Source organism: Zingiber officinale, chromosome 4B (assembly GCF_018446385.1).
Source record: "Zingiber officinale cultivar Zhangliang chromosome 4B, Zo_v1.1, whole genome shotgun sequence".
Taxonomy (NCBI): Eukaryota; Viridiplantae; Streptophyta; class Magnoliopsida; order Zingiberales; family Zingiberaceae; genus Zingiber; species Zingiber officinale.
Window position 1 is genome coordinate 132,231,922 of NC_055993.1, and position 21,557 is coordinate 132,253,478.

General features: G+C 36.1%; 2 protein-coding genes and 1 long non-coding RNA gene across 4 annotated transcripts; 1 reads left to right on the forward strand and 2 right to left on the reverse strand.

The window, feature by feature from the left end:
* Nucleotides 1–954: 954 nt before the first annotated feature.
* On the reverse strand, nt 955–16,701 carry LOC121976806 (peroxisome biogenesis protein 1-like). Of its 2 annotated transcripts, XM_042529163.1 has the most exons (17): nt 16,417–16,701; nt 15,452–15,625; nt 14,532–14,631; nt 9,940–10,431; nt 7,854–8,600; nt 7,669–7,760; nt 6,530–6,603; nt 6,157–6,376; nt 5,934–6,027; nt 5,675–5,829; nt 4,874–5,098; nt 4,347–4,547; nt 3,981–4,106; nt 3,795–3,856; nt 2,695–2,812; nt 1,905–2,189; nt 955–1,490 (listed from the first exon to the last, which is right to left on the reverse strand). In XM_042529163.1, the coding sequence occupies exons 1-17, from the start codon at nt 16,612–16,614 to the stop codon at nt 1,452–1,454; spliced, it is 3,402 nt and encodes a 1,133-aa protein (XP_042385097.1). In that variant the 5' UTR covers nt 16,615–16,701; the 3' UTR covers nt 955–1,451. The 2 variants fall into 2 exon arrangements, with proteins under 2 accessions (XP_042385097.1, XP_042385098.1); XM_042529164.1 differs by lacking the exons at nt 15,452–15,625; nt 16,417–16,701 and having other exon boundaries at nt 14,536–14,631.
* Nucleotides 16,702–17,186: 485 nt separating this feature from the next.
* Nucleotides 17,187–18,475, forward strand: LOC121976808 (cactin-like). The gene is made up of 3 exons (XM_042529167.1): nt 17,187–17,687; nt 17,826–18,092; nt 18,208–18,475. Exons 1-3 carry the CDS (start codon nt 17,520–17,522, stop codon nt 18,325–18,327), a joined length of 555 nt encoding a protein of 184 aa, XP_042385101.1. The 5' UTR covers nt 17,187–17,519; the 3' UTR covers nt 18,328–18,475.
* Nucleotides 18,476–18,740: 265 nt separating this feature from the next.
* On the reverse strand, nt 18,741–21,175 carry LOC121976809. Its single transcript, XR_006110688.1, has 4 exons — nt 21,027–21,175; nt 20,825–20,898; nt 20,532–20,700; nt 18,741–18,942 (listed from the first exon to the last, which is right to left on the reverse strand). It is a non-coding gene; the product is annotated as an uncharacterized LOC121976809 (long non-coding RNA).
* Nucleotides 21,176–21,557: the final 382 nt, after the last annotated feature.

The following is a 21,557-nucleotide window of genomic DNA, read 5'->3' on the forward strand; positions in this document are numbered from 1 at the left end:
AGACACGCCCTGACAAGTCTACTGCACCCTGTCGTCCACAATGAGGGAGCAACCCTTGAGTGCCATATAGCGGCCTGTCTTTTCTAGTGTTCCCGAATTGATCTCTCGATTGCTTTGGTAGTCCGTTTAGTAAAATCCACTAACGCCTAACGGGCTGCTAGTGAGCATGGCACGATGGAAAAAAATAGAAGAGGATAGCTGGAGGGGCGGGACCCAAGGGAGATACTTGCATGAGAGATATTCTCGTGGACCTGAGCAGTGGGCTAGGGATGCCCCTTGACAGGGACGCTCCTGGGCCGAGTATCTTTACCGTCAAATCGTTTGAGATATTTTCAACAAAATTATTTCTAATCTCTTTACTTTAAAATCCATGAGGACCCAGGTAACACCGGGGATATACCTAATGACATTGGACCCAAGCCACACCTAAGATGTACCCAACAGTTGTTGGGTTATTTCTTATATTTGGAGTCCATGAGTATCCAAGCCCACATCGGAGATGAACCCAATGAGATTATTCCCAATCTCTTTCCTTTAAAATCCATGCGTACCCAAACCACACACCAGGGCTGTATCCAATAAAATTATTCCCAATCTCTATCTTTAGAGTCCGAGGAAACCCGAGCACCAAACGAAATTACTTTCAATTTTTGGACTGTGCTATCATCTCCAAATCACGTGCACCGACAGCGTACAAGGACCCGTGTTGCGGCCTGCAAGGGCATCCATATATATTATAGTATTGACTAAAATTGTTTGATAGTACTTTTAATTATACAAAATAATAAAATTTTAACCCTAAAAAATTTAAAAAGAACTAAAAAATAACTTATCAAGTAATTTTGATCAAAATCACTCAAAGCCTGTTTGAATAAGATATAACTTTTTGTATGTAGACTTCACTCTCACCAGTCCAATGATATTCTTATCGTCCAAGTTGACAAAATGTTGCCCTTACGTTTCCATTTCCCCTCGTATTTAACTAAAATAGTTCCATAGTAGCAATTCTACTCTTCCATGCATATTCCCCTATGCCATGGATGTTACACGGATATAGTGTAGGCATATCTTACGGGAGAGCAGAGTATTCCCGAATACAACATCAGCCAATAACAATCAACTTTTATCCCACTAAATGGGCTCGGCTATTCCCAAATAAATTTTTTAAAAAAAAAAGATAGAAAACTAAAAACAAAACCTCAAATCACCTATGTAACCTGTGTCACTCTATCAAATAGTTATGGAACGCAATCATCCATTCGTTTATCTTCCGAAGTCGATGAATTCAAGGCATGGATTTTTTTTTTTTTTTTGTGGTGTGTGGTTCTGTTTCTCATCAGGAAGGCCACTTGTTGCCACAATCCTTCCTGCTGGAACCTGATATAAACACTTTCTCCAAAGATCGAGCTTCCAGAAAAATTTGATTGCTTTTGAGTTCACCTCTGGTGTTATCAAGCTAGGGTTGCCTTTTTGCCCTTTGCATCCCTTGTCTGTAGTAGGAAAAAAAATCAGTGAAAATTTTCTGCCATGAGTAGTCTTGAAAGTGACAATGGTGGAGGAAAATATTCTACAAACAGAACAAAGAAGTGGTAGTTTCTCAATCTTTAAATCTGACTGGTAGGATTAAATTTAACTTGTTTAAAGAGAGCACCAGTTTTAATTCATTATGCTAGTTAAACCAAACAATCAATTCACATGCAATATTGGCGGGGGAACCATAAGCCAGTGAAGTAAATTTGTCAGTTTGTCTGTACTGAAGCAAATCTGTATTATAAAAGCCAGATCGATAAAAACATTCTTCCCATACTAAAACTATGTACTCAAAATTTCTAATAACCATATCTACCAGTTAATTAGCCTCATATTTATGTGCATGCACTTCGAGAACAAGGTCAGAAAAAAACCTGTGCAGAAACAGATTTCTTCAACTCCAGGAACTGATTATAAATCCTGGATAGCCTGCGTTTCTCGTCTTCTGATACGGAAGGTCGAGCCTTTGAAGCAACAGACATCAGAAGCTGATTACTGATAACAGGTGTTTTCCCAGGCTTGTCACTGTTTTCACTATCCAGGAGCTCATGAACTGATGCAAGCTGAGCATCTGACAGGAGTGCTTGAAGATCTGCACCACTAAAGCCTTCGGTCATTGATGCTACCGTTTCCAGATCAATATTCTTTTCCAAAGGAAGCTAGGCCCATCAACACAAAATTGTTAGGGTTCTTCAAAACAATATGAGTAAGGCTAAACATAGTTGAGAGTATAACACATTCATTTCAGTTTTAAATAAAAAGACAACTGGAAAATGGAAATATTAAAAAAAAAAAACTAATCAAGCTAGTTAACAAAATTAGTCAGGCAGCTGAAGTTTGCTATTTTCGTACTCATGCTATGGCACTTGTCCAATTATTATCAAGTTTTAACTGATCCAATACTTAAACTACCAAACACTATTTCGGTATCAATCTATCTAGATGGCAAAAGAAAAGTAATCCTATTCCTACCCGCAATTTAGACCTCAGGTGTGGTTTCCTAAATAGTGGTTAGCTTTATCAGGAACAAATAACAAATCAGTTCATGTACAGGCTCCAGAAAACCCCATAGAATAAAATAAGCAATGTGACATGACTGTTTTTTTTGTTTATTCTGCTAATACAACAATAATTTTTTTTTTAATGACATGGTATAAAGCTAACCTTCTTAGACAGAACCTTAAGAATATCCAATCGCTCATGCCAGGATGGAAAATCACAGTAAAGAAGTCGATCAAGCCTTCCAGGTCGCAAAAGTGCAGCATCAAGTAGATCTGGCCGACTATTAGACCAAAATATATGAAAAAACTAAATAAATGAGACCATAATCACAATCAAATATGAAAAAAAAATAAGTCTACTGAATTTAAGAAATTACAAAGAATTTTTGAAATGATTGCTCCTCTCAAGGTGAGTTTGTAGCCAACTATCCACTGTTTCTACCGGATGATTACTATTTATTCATTTTTAACACTATATTAAGTTATATAGAATTATAATTTCCAAAAAACAACAAATAATTTTAGACCACTTATAGAGAAAATGCAACAACATTTCATCTAAACATTAACTTGAAGTGCCAACAAGTTCACGAAGAACATCATTCTTAACTGATAAAGACTTGCAGTTATAGGGGATGCAAAGTGTATAGACTACAATTAGTAATTTGACTATATTTAAGCTTGTCACTTTATCAAAAAATACATAGTTCAACTAATATTAAGATTGGCAAATAAGCATGAGTTCATGGCACATTGTGTTTGTTATCAGTAGTACACTTAAGCTATAGCTTGAGCTCAAAACATGCATGTCTAAAAAGAGTAATTTTAAACATTAAAATGGAGCAGATAAAATTCAATTCAGTAATTGAGCCATTGTTCAAACAGAAATTAGCCATGAAGGATCGACTTAGATAACAAGGAATCCATATGATCATAATGATACAAATGGCCACCCTTGATTAGAATGCCTGAGCTATAGATACCATTCAGTTCCATACTTCATGTTCCAGGTATCCAATGTATCAATAAGTCAGATACAATGACTCAGAGAAAGCAAATCTTAATTTTAACAATGTACTAAAGTGTATGAATTCCAAGGACTAAAAGAGAAAACAAAAAAACATGATCATAAGTTCCCATCAGCATTACTGAGGCATGAGAAAAACTAACACCAAATTGTCATTTGTATAAGAGAACTCACCTTTTTCCTCGAATAACATAGTTAACTTGGCAATTCAATATATCAATTCAAAGAACACTCACCTAGTAGCAGCAAACACAAACACCCCTGTCAATGCTTCCACGCCATCCAATTCAGTTAGCAACTGAAATTTATAAGACAAATATAGCCCAATAGTAACAAGTTCCCATTAAAAAGAATAACACATATTTAAGATAAGTGCTATTGAGAACGATGTTCAATCACCTGCTTGTATGCCTAAAACTAACCTGATTAACAACACGATCTGTCACTCCAGTATTATCATGCCCCCTCTTTGGTGCAATAGAGTCAAATTCATCAAAAAATAGAAGACAAGGAGAAGCAGCTGCTGCCTTGGAGAACAGATCGCGGACCTAAGAAACAATTAAGCATGTTCTTGAATTACCAAAAGAATACTGATGGAAAACATAATAGATGGGTACAAAAATCAATCAAGCTAATAAATAAAGAGTAGAATAACCATAGTAAAAATGCTACTGAATACAGAGTAGAATAATCATAGTAAAAATGGTATGTGTACATTCTTGCTAGCAACTTCTATAATTATCGCATACAAGATTGGTAAAAGAATATATTGACTATTTATGTCTTACAGCTTGCTCAGAAGCACCAATGTACTTATTCAGCAACTCAGGTCCCTTGACAGATATGAACCTCAAGGAGCAAGCTGCTGCTGCAGCACCGACAATGTGAGTTTTTCCACAACCAGGAGGCCCATACAAGAGGACATTTGACCTCAATCTTAATGGTGATTGAGAAAATATCCCAGGAAACTTTGAAGGTAATTCAATCATCTGGAGTATCATGAAAATAGATGATAACAATGTGAGGGCAACAAATCATTGAATTTTCTTGCTAGAATGAAAAAATATGTCTGATTACCTCGGAGCACAAATGAGGATGAAGGAATAAGACATACTATAATAAGATGATATCAATCATTCTCTCTCAAACATGCTAAATAACTTTAAAATACACACTAGAAATCAAGTTTGGAAGGAATTGAACACAAAATCCAAAATGAATTATGAAAAGTGTCATTCCAGCTCCCATATTAAAACTATATTCCTGCCCTGTAATGAAAATCCAAAAATAAAATTAAAAAAAAGACCAGACAGACCTCCTGAATAGCATTTCGGATATCTGCAAGTCCACCAACATCATCCCAACCACTGTGTCCGCCTTCAGAAGCAGCTTTTGTTAGACCACGCATTGCAATTGGAACAAACTCATGCATCGCCTGCGAGAAGTCTTCTTTCTGCAGAACAAGTTCTGTATCTTTATCAACCCTAGAAGGCAAAAAACGACTGACAGCAGCATGTACAGCCCTATCAACCAAAATTTCCTGCACATATTTCAATGGTTTAGCATAAGTATTCCAATACAGCATGTGCTGGTTAAGAATTAGTGGCAACAGAAAACATTGTGAAACTTTCAGATCTTGACAAAACAGTATGGGTAGTTACCTCATTAGTCATGAAAGGTTATCTCCAAACTTTGGCAGAAAAATAAAAAAACAAAATCCCCACAACTATCTCTAAGCAACCCCATCAAAATAAGGACATATAAATGAATAATGCTGTATTTATGGAAGAAAAATTGTTAGGATATTGATAGGAACGAGTAAAGAAATATATTAATTTGGAACAAGGATAGCCACTAATCAAACAAGTAGTATTTCGGCCCACCAGCACTTATATAACAAATAATTACTTAATTGATAAAGGAGAAGAACAATTTATTATGGTTGCTGTAACAGAAGGATGAAGCAATTTTTTTAAAAGAATTTTTTTTTGACTGATCAGTTTTGGGTACAAGTTGTTGGATATGGATCACGTAACTCTTGCATTGAAGTCCAGAAACATGCAACAGGACAAAACATAGGTAAAGAAAATTAATTCCATAAAAAAGAAATCAATACCAAGTCATAGGCATCATATCCATCACATTTTGAAGCAATTTCAGAGACTATGTCATCAGGACACAGTAAAGCACGTTTTTCAATTTCATGCTTTAATATTTGCCCACGTTCAGAGACAGCAGGAGAAACTAGTTGAACATGGAAGTCAAACCTCCCTGAGAAATATGATAATAGAAATGATGGTTCAATCAAACAAAACCAATACAAGGTTTTAAAAAATAAATAAGTAAATAAATTAGAATTCCAGAAATTATTGAACCTGAAGAACTCAAAGATGGGGGAATATTCTGGAGAGACTGCACAGAAGCAACAAAAGCAACAGGACCGTATCCACAAGAACTTCGGCTCCTATTCTATTCAAAATGGATTAATGCAACAAGGAAGAAGTAACAATAATTTAGCCTTGTAAGTCATACTATTTGGACTTGAAAACAACAATTAAATTGCTCAGTAAGATAATTGGACCATAGATCAAAACTTACCCCATATTCATCTACAATATCAATAACATAGTTAACCAAAGCAGTAGCTGAACTGGATGGTCGAGATCCCTCGTCCGAAGAAAATGAAATGATATTGTCTAGATCGTCAAAAATGACAATAGATGGTGAATAGGATAGAGCTTCAGATATATATTCAGAAATTGCTTGTTGCACAGTCAGACTCTTTTCAAGAGCAAGTTTTGAACAGCTTATGAAAATTCTGTATGTGACAACATTCAACACGGAAACCAGTGAAAACATTATTCAGTGAGTTCTCTAAATGTTTACATATTCGTGAGATACATTTCACTTCCAACAAGAATTAGAATAGCATTCAAAGAACAATACAAACTAAGCATGTTCATTCACTTACATGTGAGCTAAGATTTCTTCGTGCTCTTCAAAATGCCTAGCAACAGCCCTGGCTAATGTAGTTTTCCCAGACCCCTGAATCAAATGATACATATCTGAATTAAATAACAGTTATAATTAAGGCTTCACTTCCCATACAAGATTAAAGATTCAGTAGCCCAGAATAATAATCCATAAACATATTAAACAAGATAAGACACTTTTTATAGTGAATGGATTAATAAGTACAAACCCATTTTCAGTAAGGCAATGTCTTAGGCTCTTAGCTACCATTTTTAGATGGTGTTTGGTTGGTGGGTTTGGAAATGAGGGAATAGAATGATAGTAAAAATAGTGTTTGGATTGTGGGTTTGGGAATGATAATTTTGGAATGATTTCCAGATTTATAAGAATCAGCCAAACCCGGTTTCATTTTCATTTTCATTCTCATTCCACCTTACTATCAAACTCATACCCATAGTCATTCCAGTCATTTAACCAAACGCCGCCTTAGTCTAACATATTAGTTAGCATTATCTTCTAGAGTGATAGAATATGATCCTCCTTTCAAGAAAAGTTTCTTTTTAAACAATAAGCATACTATAAGTTTTTTCACCTTAGAATACGCACAAACATTTCCAAACTGTCAAGATTTCCAAATTTCATGAACAATCAATGAAGTTATCCAAAAAAAACATCAACCTACAGATTCAAAATAATAAAACCTAGTCATTTGTGAGTGACTGACCTACATGCCTAAACATGACAGAGGTCCTATTCTCTAGATGCACATAGACACTTGTTAAATTCAATCTTCACCACATATTATTTAAAATCTATGACATACTGAAAAGGTACAACTTTCATCTACCAAGGACCACCTATAAGTACCGTATTGACATTGCCTTTGACAATCAAAAGAAACTAAGCCTTTGAAGTTAAGCGAACCATTAAATAGTTATGCACTGATATATTCAGGAGCTCTGGTGCCTTTATCTAATCTCAACTTTCTTGTGGATTACAAAGGATGATAAACATGGAAAACATAGATTGGATCAACATGGCATGCTCATGCAGAAGAACTGCTACAGATCTAAGTCAATAGAAAGATACATAAGATGCCACCTAATGATGGCTCAATCAAAAACCATACATCCTTACAGGAGGTCCATAAATAAGTATGTGCCCAGGAGATGGAATATCATAAGCAGAAATCAAATTCATAGACTCTGGAGATAGAAGGATGAGCAATCCTGAAAAGAAATGAAAGTCAAAAAGAAAAATAATCTCCAACTTTTCTCTGCAAATATACTAATTTATTGCTGGTATAGTTTGAAATTACTTACTATCAGTGACATCAGAAATGGATGCCTTCAACCAACTTAAGGAAGATGCAGTTAGATGGAAGTTTCTTTTGAAAACACTCTCTGAAATAGAATCAAAGGATAGAGGTTCCCCAACTTCCAATTTTCCAAGCGCCAATTCCAAATCATGCAAATTGTCGCTGTTTTTGCTGCCAGCAGTGATGTCAAACTCAAAGCTAGCATCTACATCGCATTTTGATGAGTCAATATAATTGATTCTGAGTAGATAAAAAATCTCAATCTTGCGGTTCCCAACATTTCCCCTCTCATTAGTACCCTGCAAAGATAGCTCCTCTTTCTTTTTACCAAATTTATGATCTATGATTTCAATGTGAAGCAATGTTTCATTTGTTAAAACAACAGAGTTAACTTTCATCTGACTATTTTGAGATGCAATGGCCCCAATTTGTCCAATCATCCATAACTTTACAAGTAACTTATTCTCCAATTTTATACCAATACCAACATTGCTAGAATCCTCATTTAGAAGAGTTTCATAGGTCAAAGGAGAGAATGAGGATTCTTGAAGTGACCAGTCTAAGATACCTCCAGTGGAAGTATCTCCATCAGTTGCCATCCCCTCCTGCTTGAGAATTGTGTGGCTCTCAATAGTATTTCTTTTATCATCATTAACCTTACCATTTCCAACCAAATTAAATCGAAGAGGAGAAGCTGTCATTGAAAAAATGTCTTTCTTTGGACTTCGGAAGTGCTTTTTAATGAAAACCCCTGCGAGTAAATAACAGCTGCCTATTCAGCTAATGCTGTAGAAACTGTATTTTGTTGGCAGATGATCGTGCTATATATGTGACCTAATTTGTATTGTTACTAATTTTGGAATTCAAAATAAGGATTACAATTATGGAAATGATTAAACTGAATCAAATAGGTATGGATACTAGAAACCAACAAAAATTTGTTTGATATGAAAATATGTCTCAAATTAAACCAAACAAATCCATGTCCACCCCTAGTTTGGCATTGACCAAGAAGAGAGAAAAGAGGGTATGCCTGGTAGTTTGCACATAATGCTTCAAACCTGATATCAGAAACTCACATTCCTAGAATTCCCAATAACTGCATGATTCTTAATATATGAAACAAACAGAGCCATGGCATATTATTGATAAGGATAATGACATTCAGTGATAACACAAGAAAAATCTCTTTCCCAAGACAATTGAAATCGACATACACAAAAGGGCAGAGCAGAAGATTAAAAACAAGTTGTATTTAAAGGGTAGTGAAGGTTTGAGATCGCAGTATATTTCAATAAAATCAACAAAACAAGAAGCTTGATCATGTCCTTCATTTAGTATAAAAAAAAGGGCAGCCCGGTGCACGAAGCTCCCGTCCCGAGAAAGGATTCATTATACGTAGCCTTACCCTACTTTTTGCAAGAGACTGTTTCCATGATTCAAACCCGTGACCTTTGGTTACAAAGCAACAACTTTACTATTGTACCAAGGCTCCCATTCTAAAGGGGCAAGAAACAATAAAATAAAAAATAAAAAAATAAAAACTTAATCAACTACTCTTCTAAAACTATATGACAATCATTCAAATGATTCATTGATGTATTCATTTTCATTTGCATGAAGTATGGTAGACAGACAACACAAGCAAACAGAGGAGATTTATCAATTATTAACTGCTACCTAAAATGTAATTTTAAAACCTGACAAGCAACAATTGTCAAATTCGCATTGTGTTGCACATCAAATATATTAGTGTCAAACTTAACAATGCAAAAGAACTAACGACAAATTAGTAAGTAAACTAATCTTGTAAACTTCCACCAAACTAGGACTTAATAGCTTCTTTGAAAGAAAATTTAATGCTCCATGGATGCCCACAAGTGGAAAATGATTTAAAAAACAAATGTATACTAAAATCTGAAACAATAGCAGACTTGCAAAGGATGGGTTATAAGTTTGCCCCCTCAATTCAACAATTTTATATGTCATTCTTCTTAAGAATGCTCTTTTAGCCTTTGTTGTCTCACAAAACAATAAAAAGTAACCAAATTTCAGAAATTATAGAAACATATCAAGCTTGGTATGCTTACATGAATGCAAACCAGATCCTATGAAATGACGAAGAGATTGAGGAAGCATTACATGGCCTTTTGCTACTGCATCAGAATATATGATATGGACCACAGCATGTCTTGGCTTCACTTTACTAGTCGTAGGAAGCCCACTATTTCCTTGCATGTTGAAATGATTATCTCCTCTTCTCTCAGAAATAGCATTACTATTCTGTGAAATCTCCTTAAGCCATAATTTGGGTATAACTGTTGCTAATTGTAGATTTTCTAATGAAAACTTCTTAGCCGTTTCTGGATGTATAAATGCAATATAACTTAGAAACACCAAAACATCAATATCTTTGAACTCGATTTTATGCACATATTTCCTTTTTTCAGCCTGTACACGTAAGAGTGCCTTCATCCTTAGTTCTTTTCTTGAATTTTGCTTTTGAACACTCTGGTGTGTAAGCACTTCATTTTTCCGTCTCTTTGGTTCAACAACAACTTCTGTACCAGGCACAAGTTGAACTGAAAGGACACCAAGAAAAATTAGATACAAGAAAATAACTAGAGACACATAAACAATCAAGTGTAAAGTGAATGCATAGTAGTTATCATCTCCCAAAAATTATTCTAAGAGATGGCTCAAAAATGAAGTGTAGCCTTAAACTTGAATAGGCACACCTTTTATTTTAGAATCATGGATAAAAGACAGAAGTGTCATTTCAAGAGATATGAAGTGAAAATCATCTCAATCATATCAAAGAAAAAAATAAAATAAGGATTTTTTATTGGTGATTTTGCACACAGGAACAACAACAACAACAACCAAGTTTTACCCCACTAGGTGGAGTCGGCTATTTTGCACACAGGAAAATAGTCCAAATTGAAAAAATGCATTATCATGACACAAAAAAAGACATTTACCATGAGCATGCAATGGCTAGTTGATTGATAATGTTGAGTGAAAAAATACAAGAAACGGCAACATCAGAGGAACTTGAGAGAGATAAATCCATGGTGAAAAAAATATATCATAGTATAAACGGCACATCTAGAAGCCACCCTCATAAATTAACTCATTAACTTCTAGACCTCAACTGACTCAAAATGTTTAAACTCAAGTCAAAAGTAGCTCAAACACCTAAGCTTATGAACCCACTTATTAGCCCAAAACTTCTCACACTTTGATCTTGACATCCGCATTAACGCCCAATGTCCAAGTCATTCACTACAATCATTCCAATTTCTGAGAAATGAGGACCAATGGTGGCTCCATCATGGAGTAAAAATATTGTATCATGTCGATCGGCATGCGTAAAACATTTCATTCAACCAGCTGGCATGGGAAACAACTCAAGATCACAAATCTGATCGGAACCACTTTGCGACAGATGTGACACAAAAAAGATTTTGCTTGAACATCCTAACTTGATTCAGCAACAAAAGTGAAACAACAACCACTTTGTTTAAGGACCTTAACCTCCTCATTTACCAAAAAGGAGGAACCAAGGGCAAGCAAAATTGAAAAAGAGAAAAAGAATCAGGCAAAGCATGTGTTGCCTTCACTTTTTCACTTCCCTACCAAACCCTAACCTTCTTTGCTTCACATTTTTGAGTGTTCTACCTTCCCTTCTTCACTTCCTCAATCTTTTCCACAACACCCCAATGTTGCTCCCTTTCTTCTTTGTTGATTTTGTGGTGTGAGGTGGTAAGACTCAATCTTTGATCTTTTCCCTCTTCTTCTCTTCCCAAGTTATTCATCTCCTCCTCATTGCCTCTGGCACTGTGTCAGTATAGCCAGCATGGCACTAACACAATCTCATTTTGACCAGGGACCAAAACCATAGGTTGGAACAAGACTTCAAACCTTGAGCTCTATCATCATATGAGAATCCTTTTTAACACATAATCGCATCCTATTTAGTATGAGGTTTGATCTGATACCAATTGTCATGACCCATATATGTGTGATATTTGATCCACTACTTTGTTAGACTCAACCATTGGTTCAAAATACTTAAGTCAAGCTAAAATAACTTACTCATCTAAACTTATAAACACCCTTTAACCCACAACACATCCTGCAAAACTAAACTAGGGTGTCACATGTAGGGAAAAAAAAGGGTATCATCGTGCACGAATGATAGAAATTACAGAAAATAAATTTCAATGATTTTATCATGCGGATCTCATCAAGGTGGAATATTCTTAGGTTTGTTTTCAGTTTTACCCATTCATTAGCTATCATGTATGATAACGAAGTTCATTTATTCCGAATTCGAGGGGGTTAAATTTGTTTCTTTTACAAAAGAATCAAAGTTAACTAATCAAATAACTGAAGTCAAATCTAGGGTTGCAATCTAGGTGAAAAGAACCAAGCACAAAGGGTGAAGAGAAAAAGATGATAACAATAGACGAAGTCAAGAAGAAAAGATGCTAGAAAAATGATGTCAAACCAAGCACATGATACTCAAACTTGTTTAACTATCTTCATTTGGTAGAAATCCATAAAACTAGAGACATGGCATGGATATAGACTAGCACTAAGGGATGAAGAGAAAAAGAAATGATGACAAGAGCATGAAGTCAAGAAGAAAAGATACTAGAAAAAAAGATAAAGAGAAGACGAGAAAGGAGTTGAAAAGGGCAACCCGGTGCACGAAGCTGCCGCCAATATGGGTCTCGGGGGAGGATTTATTGTATGCAGCCTTAGCCTGCTTTACAAGAAGCTATTTCCGAGAGTAGAACCTGTGATCTCTAGGTCACACGAAAAAGAAAGGAGTTGAAGAGGTAGAAAACATGGGAGAACAAGACATGAGAACAATATACTAGTACTAAAAAAGATACCAATTTTAACCACTGACAGTGGTGGAAAACACAATGCAGAGATCAATATATAGGTCAGTTACTCAAAACTAAATCTAGGCTAAAGAATCATGCCAATGAAAGTAAGGTTTGAAATCCCGAGTAAAGTACAAGTTTTTGTCCCAAATCACTCATAATGTGTCGAGTGTATCGAGTGCCAGCACAAGAGGTATTGAATGTCAAAAGAGTAGAAGCATGAAGATAAGTCATAGAAAGAACCTACTCCACTTAGGTATGTTGAGGAGGAGGAAGAAGGGGGGAGGAGAGGAGAGGAGAGGAAGAATGGGGAAGGACAAAAGGAAGAAGACTCAGAGTCACACCAAGGGTTTCATCTGTCAAGGCACTCGGATTTCTTCATTGTGCAGAAGACTCAAAGTCTAGACTCAGCTTCTGACTATGGGTTCTCAACATCACAGCAAGGTTCACCTTTTTTGCTCACGAAAGACTCGTGAAGCCAACTGAGGATTTTATATGTTGCACTTATTGAGGGCACATAGACATTTCTTCTTGCTCAGTTTCAAACATTACAGTGAGGTTCACCAAAGGTTTCATGGTGTCGGGTTGTTTTGCATGTGGCATATCAGTTTGCAAGCGGAATGAAATGTTTTGCTGGTATAGAGTATAGACCCAAAACAAAATTGGAAACCTTGAACACAAAACTCAACTACAGTCAAAAAATGATCTAATTCAGCAGATGGAATCTAGATAGTAAACCAATAGTTTGAAATTGCAAGATGTGTGGTGGGTTATGTGATTCTGCTTGCCAGATCATGAGGTTAATTGGTTAATTTCAGCTCTCTAAGCAACTACAAGTTTTAGATTTCTAGTCACTTTTTAACCTAATTATGATAAGATTTTCAGTAACAATAAAATCTCGATCAAGAGACACTTCCTTTTATTTCATATCAGTTTTTATTGCAATCCCTGAGAAATCATTTGGTACTCCCTACTTAGACTACTTCTACCTCATTTACCTCTTCAACACACCTCAAGACGATGGCACCACCTGCTGTGAGAAGATTGGCAAATCTCCACTTCTTCTAATTGGTGGCAATTGGCGACAGTGGCACTAACAGTAAGGTGATTAGTAATGGAACCATCTTGTTCCATCTAGACATAAAAACTTTGGCATAGAACAAAACTTTAAACCTTTGGAAAGATTATTGCATTATTACCAAGTGATGGACAATTGCGTCCTAAAATGAACTTTTAACCTTCGAAATTAATATTACACTATTACTAGATGAACAACATTTGCTTGCTAACACAAAATGTACTTGATAGTTCATATAGCCAATATCTTATTTGCATAGGCACATTCCTTGATTATTATAAGAAAGCAATTAAAGAACTACCATAAAACTGATCATAAAACATTTCTTAACAAATTGAACCAAGAGACTGCAGGATTTTCTGGAACTAGCTCAAAGGGAGAGGCAGTTTAATATCTTGAGAAACCAGGCGAAGAGAATGTGCCTGGGAGCTGCTTTATGCTACATTCACAATACCAATGAAGGCATTGTAAATAGAGAGATGGAAGATTCATTTAACATGAAGTTTACTCCTGTCCCTAAATAGTCACCATGAAATTAGGGTTCTTAATTTGAATTCTCTCTACTAATAAGGTCATAAAATGAACAGATAAGATCGATGCAATTTCTTAGCGAGGTACTTATCGTCATAAATTATAAATCAGTCAAACTGAAACGTCTATTTCATTAAAAAAATGGGAATAGAATGCATGCTTTCCTTTTTCTTACCTACCGATTCCCTAGGAGAAGTAGAGACCACAACTAATTCCACCATAACATGGCCATGTAACCATAAAGGAAATTTCATCCCTTCATAGACAACGCCAACCTGCACTCATAAATAAACCATAAGTGGCAAAAAAGAAAGTGAATGACCAAATAGTTAAGTAGTCTAGGAAAATTCAAAACCAACATCTAGAGATTCTTGTCATCCATAGAAGCAATTTAAGCATGAGGAAAAAAAATAGACCTACGCACATATCCATGGGAAGATCTCAAATGATTTAGTACTATGATTTGACAAAATCCCAGGGTAGAGATACCTAAGTAGAAGATTGACTCAATTAAGGAAACATACTAAGTCTCCGTATTTGCATTGCATATTCTGATTACTTGTAGTTTTACTTGTTTCAAATTGTTTTATATGTGATTTACAGAACTAACTTAGTCGTGTTTTACTTGTACATTCTAAAATACTTGTATCACACATTAAAATTGTCATTTGTTAGTATTGTAATATCTATACTCTAGGTCAAGCATTCTCTATATCATTCTTGATTGTGCTTCTTCTTACATATATGCTTTGTGCAAGTTGTCATTAACATTGAATGAACGTACTTTCAACCTGTGTGTCATATTGATCCCTTCAAAGAGAACGCTAATTTGGAATCTCTAAAAACAAAGTAAAATATTACTTAGCAGAAAACAATCTCAATTCATTGCATAGATAACAGAACTTTATGAATGGGTCACTTGATAAAATAGAGATTTCTATACTAACAAAAATTCCAGAGTAACATAGAATAATCTTAAGGATGTTGAGTTAATGTTTAATCCAATGGAGTAAAACTCCACCATAAAACAGGTGAAGCTTGGTGCACCATGTTATGGTGACAAGAAAAGAACACTTTTGCAGGAAAATTTAGTACTTGTTTCAAAATAGCTTCTTCAGCAAGTTCTGAGTTTAGCTCCAAAATCTCCCAGTCATCCTCACTGCTTGGCTCTATATTGACAAAGTCAGCTTTTGGTAGGTTAGCAATGGCTTTGATCTGCACTCTAGTATGATCCGGTAAAGAAATGCATTCAGCCAATAGTTGATCGACCTGGAAGGCTCTATTTTTTTAATCATATGAAAGATATTAAATATAAAGAAGTGGAAAAAGGAAACAAGTCTCACAAACTGTGTCAAATATCTACATAAAAGTAGAACCAATACTAAACTTATGATCCATCAAATCGAGGCAACAACAAATTTAACAATATAGAGGTAGATACCATGAAAAATAATTATGCATTGGCATTATTTGTTCGTAGAATCACAGTATCCAAAAGTTCAACTACATGAATAAAACATCTAACTTTGACTGAGAAGAAAAATAAAAGTAGTAATCAAGTAATGGACTGACTGTCTCCGTTGACTTAAAGCATAAAGTATTTAACAAAAGTGTCCTGTAAAACGATTACGCAAAGAAACCTCAAATACGCGAATAAGAGGTTGAAATTTTCATCACTAAGCGTAGGCATGAGCGATCACAGTTGAAGAAACCCGAAAGGAGAAGAGGTCAGTGGAAAATTGTTCAGCTATTTTGAGAAAATTAAAAACAAAATTTATTTTTAAATAAAAAAAGGAGAAGAAAATAGGAAGCCTCACAAATTTGTAGTTGCAAAGTAGCACACAAGCGATTATGTGATGGGAAGTTGCACTGATCGGCTAAGTTATCAAGTAGAAACCTATAAGACTCGGACAAAAACAATAAAAAAGTTCTCCGAATATGATACTAGTAATCCCAAAATAAAGAACATTTCCTCTATACTCAAGGTAATATAGTAGAGATGGTTGGACAAGAAATTCGATTAAACGGAGAACTAAAAGAACAAATGAGCAATAGGTTACCTCGATTGCAGCGGTCTTGGAGGCGGAGCCGGACCATCCGACGTTCCAACAACCTCCTCCAGAGCAGGCTCGGAGTTGGAGAGCGAGCACCGGTGGAAGGAACCCGCCTCTCGTATTCTCGAGAGTTTGGATAAGAGAAAGAGGGAGCGAGACGAAGCAGCTCTCAATCCCGCCAACCGCCCGCACCTCGAATTCCATCGGATCGGATCGATTCCGCTCTCGCTCGCGTGCCTCCTTCTCCCTCGAACTCCCAATTGCGAGTCAATCTATCAGTGAAGGAAAGAGCCTCAGGAGGCGTGGAATCGTGGGCCTTATGAGCCTTCCTTCTGTTAATTCATTATAGGATCTAACGGGCCGAAATATCCCGGCCCAGAAGTGTAGATTTTTTCCTAATATCCTACTGCTGGGGAGGAGGTGAGGGAAGAGATCGAATTTGTTTGATAACGGATAAATAAATATTATATAAGATTTGGGATGATTAACTATGAAAATAATTTAAAATTTAAGACAAGTGAATTTGTTTAGGGGATAACAATAATAATAATTTGATAAATAATGAGGATATATATTATATTTAAGTTCTTGGAATTTTTACATATTTATTGATTTTTTGGGATTTTTTAACAAAGTTATAAATATTTCAAGGATGATTCAATTAGCCGTTGGATTTATCTATTTAAAAGGAGTTGAATAATTAAAGAAAACCCTAACTTCCATTGCCTTTCCGCCGACTCCTTGCCCCTTTTTTCCCCTCGCGATTCCGCCCGCCCGCCCGCCCGACGCCGTGCCTGTCTCCGCCGACGCTGCGCCTTCCTCGCCTTCCTCCGACCGACGCCGCTCCTTCCTCCGACCGACGCTGCGCCGCCCTCTGCCATCCCTCTCCAGCCCGGAAGGGGCTACGGCGGCTGCTGTGGGTCGTCACCGGGGAGCTGCGAAGTCGCCGAATACTCGAGCTGCTGCCCTCTTTCACGCCGGCGAGCCGCGAGCAGCAACTGCTGCTGCCACAGTGCAGTGCGTCCTCCGTCCTGCCTCGTCCGTACGCCCTCCGTCGACTTTGCGCCCTCCGTCGTCTTTGCGCCCGCGCTCCGTCTGTTGCAGGCAGCATGATGAAACGCAAGGCTGTAGAAATATTGGAGGAGCAAATGAATGCTAAGAAGTCGCGCACGCCCCAAGAGAATATGAAACTCAAAGCTATGAGAGCCATGGGAGCAGCTCTGGACGAAGGCGAAGCCCTTTTCGGTGCTGGCTCCGAAGTAACTCTGCATTCACAGGTATATATTATTTTATTTCACTATATCTTTTAATTAATTTATTTTTTCTATCAAATTCAAAATACATGTTCTTATGCTGTCAAACCTATTATTATTTCATCAAAAGTATGCATACTGAAGCACACTTTGTTTTTTCAGATGAAATTGTGGCATGATAAATACCGTACACAGAAGCCAGAATACCTCAATCTGATTCGTACAGGATTTGTCTGGAACAAGTACAATCGAACTCACTACGATCGGGACAATCCTCCTCCTAAGATGGTCCAAGGTTATAAGTTCAATGTATTTTTTCCGGACCTTATCGATAAGTCTAAAGTACCGCAGTATACATTCGAAAAGGATGGCACCAATAACGACACCTGCCTTCTCAGATTCTATAGTGGCCCACCCTACCAGGACATAGTAAGTATTTAAACTTAAATTTTCTAATAATATGTATGTTAATTAGAATAAACTCATGATCTAGATATTTTCTCTAATTGTGATATGATTACTTATGTGTCACCTATCGTTGCAGGCTTTTCGGATTGTAAATAAGGATCTGGAGTACTCTCCAAAGAAAGGCTTTATGTCTACTTTCGACAATGGGACTTTGCGATTGTATTTCAATTTCAAGCAGTATCCGTACCGACGATAGAAGACTGATCTATTCCTTCAGGAAGATTTAAGAGTCTGTACATGTATTTTTTTATTTTTTTGCATCTGTATAGTCGTCATGTAGTTACGGTGGAGTTTCTGTATCGAGGGTACTGATCTTGAAACTCGATAAGTCACTGATTCAACTACTTGATTTGAGAATGTCTACTAAATCAAAATCTTGACAAGTTCATTAGTACAAAATTACCTCCTTTTAAGATCCATTAGTTTAAAATTGAATGCTCGCAGAGGGTGGCATAGGTTCTTGTTTCTTTGATATGTTGTCCAAATATACAGATCTGATGCATATTTATATTTCAAATAATGAAATAGTTTACCACTATAAAATTAATTTTCACAGGAATTCCTTGATAACTAAGATTATCCGAAGCAACTTATTTTAAGCTGTTGATATTCCACGCTCTCAAAATGATGTAGACCTTTTTTAAAAAAATAGTTCATTACAATGATTTATAAAGTTGTATAGTCTGGTTGATCTGTTATGTATCACAGAATGTTCCTCTCACTAGGAGGTCAGTAGCTCTACATCTTTACATATATTATCTTGGAGGAGGATGTGATCTATATCATACTTCAGATCACTATCCTTGGGCGCCTGAAAATTAGGAGCAGAATTAGAAATGAGATTATTTGTACAACATCTAATATAATATATCAAGATGCAAAGCTGGAAAAGAGTAATTTGAAAGAAATAGAAACGAAAATACATCTAATATAATATATCAAGATACAAAGCTGGAAAAGAGTAATTTGAAAGAAATAGAAACCAGAAAATAGATGTGTTAAAGCATAGTAGATTTGGAAGTACAATATCTAAACCGAATCCTAACAACAAGTCCTTATCTATATATCCAATGAGTTTCTGGTTATTTATAAATCACCGTCTATTCACATTGAAGCTTTTGGCATTCATTCCTTGTTGGGGATCATCTTTTGAAGCGGTTTGATTCGTCTATAATCAAATTAAATGGATGTCATTCTTTTATATGGGATGATTCTCACTGTTTTAAGTAAGCACGTAATAATGGCTAAAAGAGATAAAATCTACAGGAAGTAATATGTTCAGTCAAAATAATATATGACCATCAAGGAGTGTTTCCTACTGAGATAAGAAAAACAAAGTAAAATATAATGCAAAAAGCTATTTTCTCACAAATCTTTCATATTAGGAAATAGAGAGGCTACTAATGGGCAAAATCATCTTATGCAGTATAAACTGAAATTTGAGGTTTATGCTCCGACTTCTGCAGCTGAAATTTGATATTGATACTTTTGTTCTACTCCTTGGTTTAGAGAAATATTCCTGGTGCAAGCAATATACTGCAATTAAGTGTACCAAGAAAAACAGGGCAGAACCTAGTTGCATGGTATCTTGTGCCCATCCACAAGCATACTCAGGAAGGAATTAGAGATTATAGTTGTTACTATAGTTCACAGCACATCAACAATCAATCGATACAATAGTTGAAGCTATCTGACATTTAAAGTCCTTTAAAGAATAAAAGTTTTCAGAAAAACACCTTGGTTTCACGATCAAATATGAAGTAATCAACAACTAATAAATTTTCAAAACCAACAAAGAATTCCTTGAGGATGCCTATAACATGATAATAAAAGATGAATCAATTGAGAAGCTAGTTGATTAGCCATATAAGATTGTATTTCTTGGCACAACACAAGTACCGGAGGGAAGAGGTTTAGATGTCTCAAGAAAGATTTTGAGATAATAATGGTCGCCTCATATATCATGGAAAATAGGACTTCACTATAACATGTAAGCAAACCAAGTTGTTATTTTCATAATATATATTCACACATAAAATACTTGCTACAATAGAACACTGACATCAATTTAGTTAAAGAAGGTTATGGATGCTAATTCAGTTTGGTAAAATTACAGTACGTGTCACCGCTAACAATAGCTTATAGTGCAATAACACATTTGATACAGCCACACAACTAGAGGCACAAGTCAGACAAAAATCATTTTCTGCACGGTCAGCTATCTTAGTCCAACATTCAGCATAACACATCATAATTACTAGGAGTTCTTATAAGGACATTCTGGTACGAAATTAGTTGCTACAAAACAAGTAAATCAGAGAGTCAAATAACGAAATATAATGACCAACTTGAGGAAAAAGAATTGAGCAGGATCTCTATTCTTTTGAAGAAGAGAGTTACCAATTTCACAGCCTGCTCGAAGCACTAAGTTGCCTTCTCAAGCAACCCAAAAAAACCTATTCGTTAGGGGTGGAGAACCCTTGCTGACTATGGCCATTCCCCAAGATCAATAGTGCTGCATGCCATTCAGGATCCAACTCCAAGGCTTGTTGCAGTTTCAATACGACTTCTGAAAAAAAAAAACCGGGGGATCATCAATCATAATAATATACAGAAACAAATTATCAAACTTCTAAAGCTGAGATTTTTTTATCAGTGTTGTCATCATGTATCAGAAATGCATAAATAAGAACCTTTCACCGTATCCTCGGGGTTTTTTCTGAATAGATAATAGACTCATAAGCGCAATCCCCTATCTTGTGAGATTCTAAAAGAACAGTCGAATCAGTTGTCGTCTTTAAGACCACAAAAAACATCATAAGAAAGAACACAAAGAACAAGGACTAATTAGTGATGCGATTATGACAGAAAGGAGAGAGGAGGTGCGGAACTCACATCGGCATCACGGGGGTTTGGCAGCGCAGGCCATCTCGGCCTTGGGCAAGGTACGGCGGGGGCGCTGGGGGCGAGCGTTATCGCCTTTTGCCCAATGTATAGCAACCAACTCCTTCGCGATCCTCCCCTTTCGCTTCCTCCACTGCTAGCGTCGTAGAGGGAGACCAGCCATCATAGGGTTTATAGAAGACGTAATGGGCTGGATCCGGACCGTGTCCAAGTAGGAATTTTTGGATTCAGGTTGGCTTGAGGATATTCAGATTCAAAATTTTTGGATTAAGTTTGGATTGGGTTCAAATTGACTCGGGTTGATCCGAATTTAGAATCTTGTGAATTTTTTTAGGGTTAAATTAAATTTTATTTTAAAAATTAAGATATAATAATAATGAAATATTAAGACAAAAGTGAAAAATTATAGAAATAATAGTAAAAAATATATTTTTAATTAAATTATTCGGGTCGGATTCGGATTGATCAAATTGATAAGGTTTGGATTCAGGTTCGAGTTTAAGAATTGAATTCGAGTTCGAA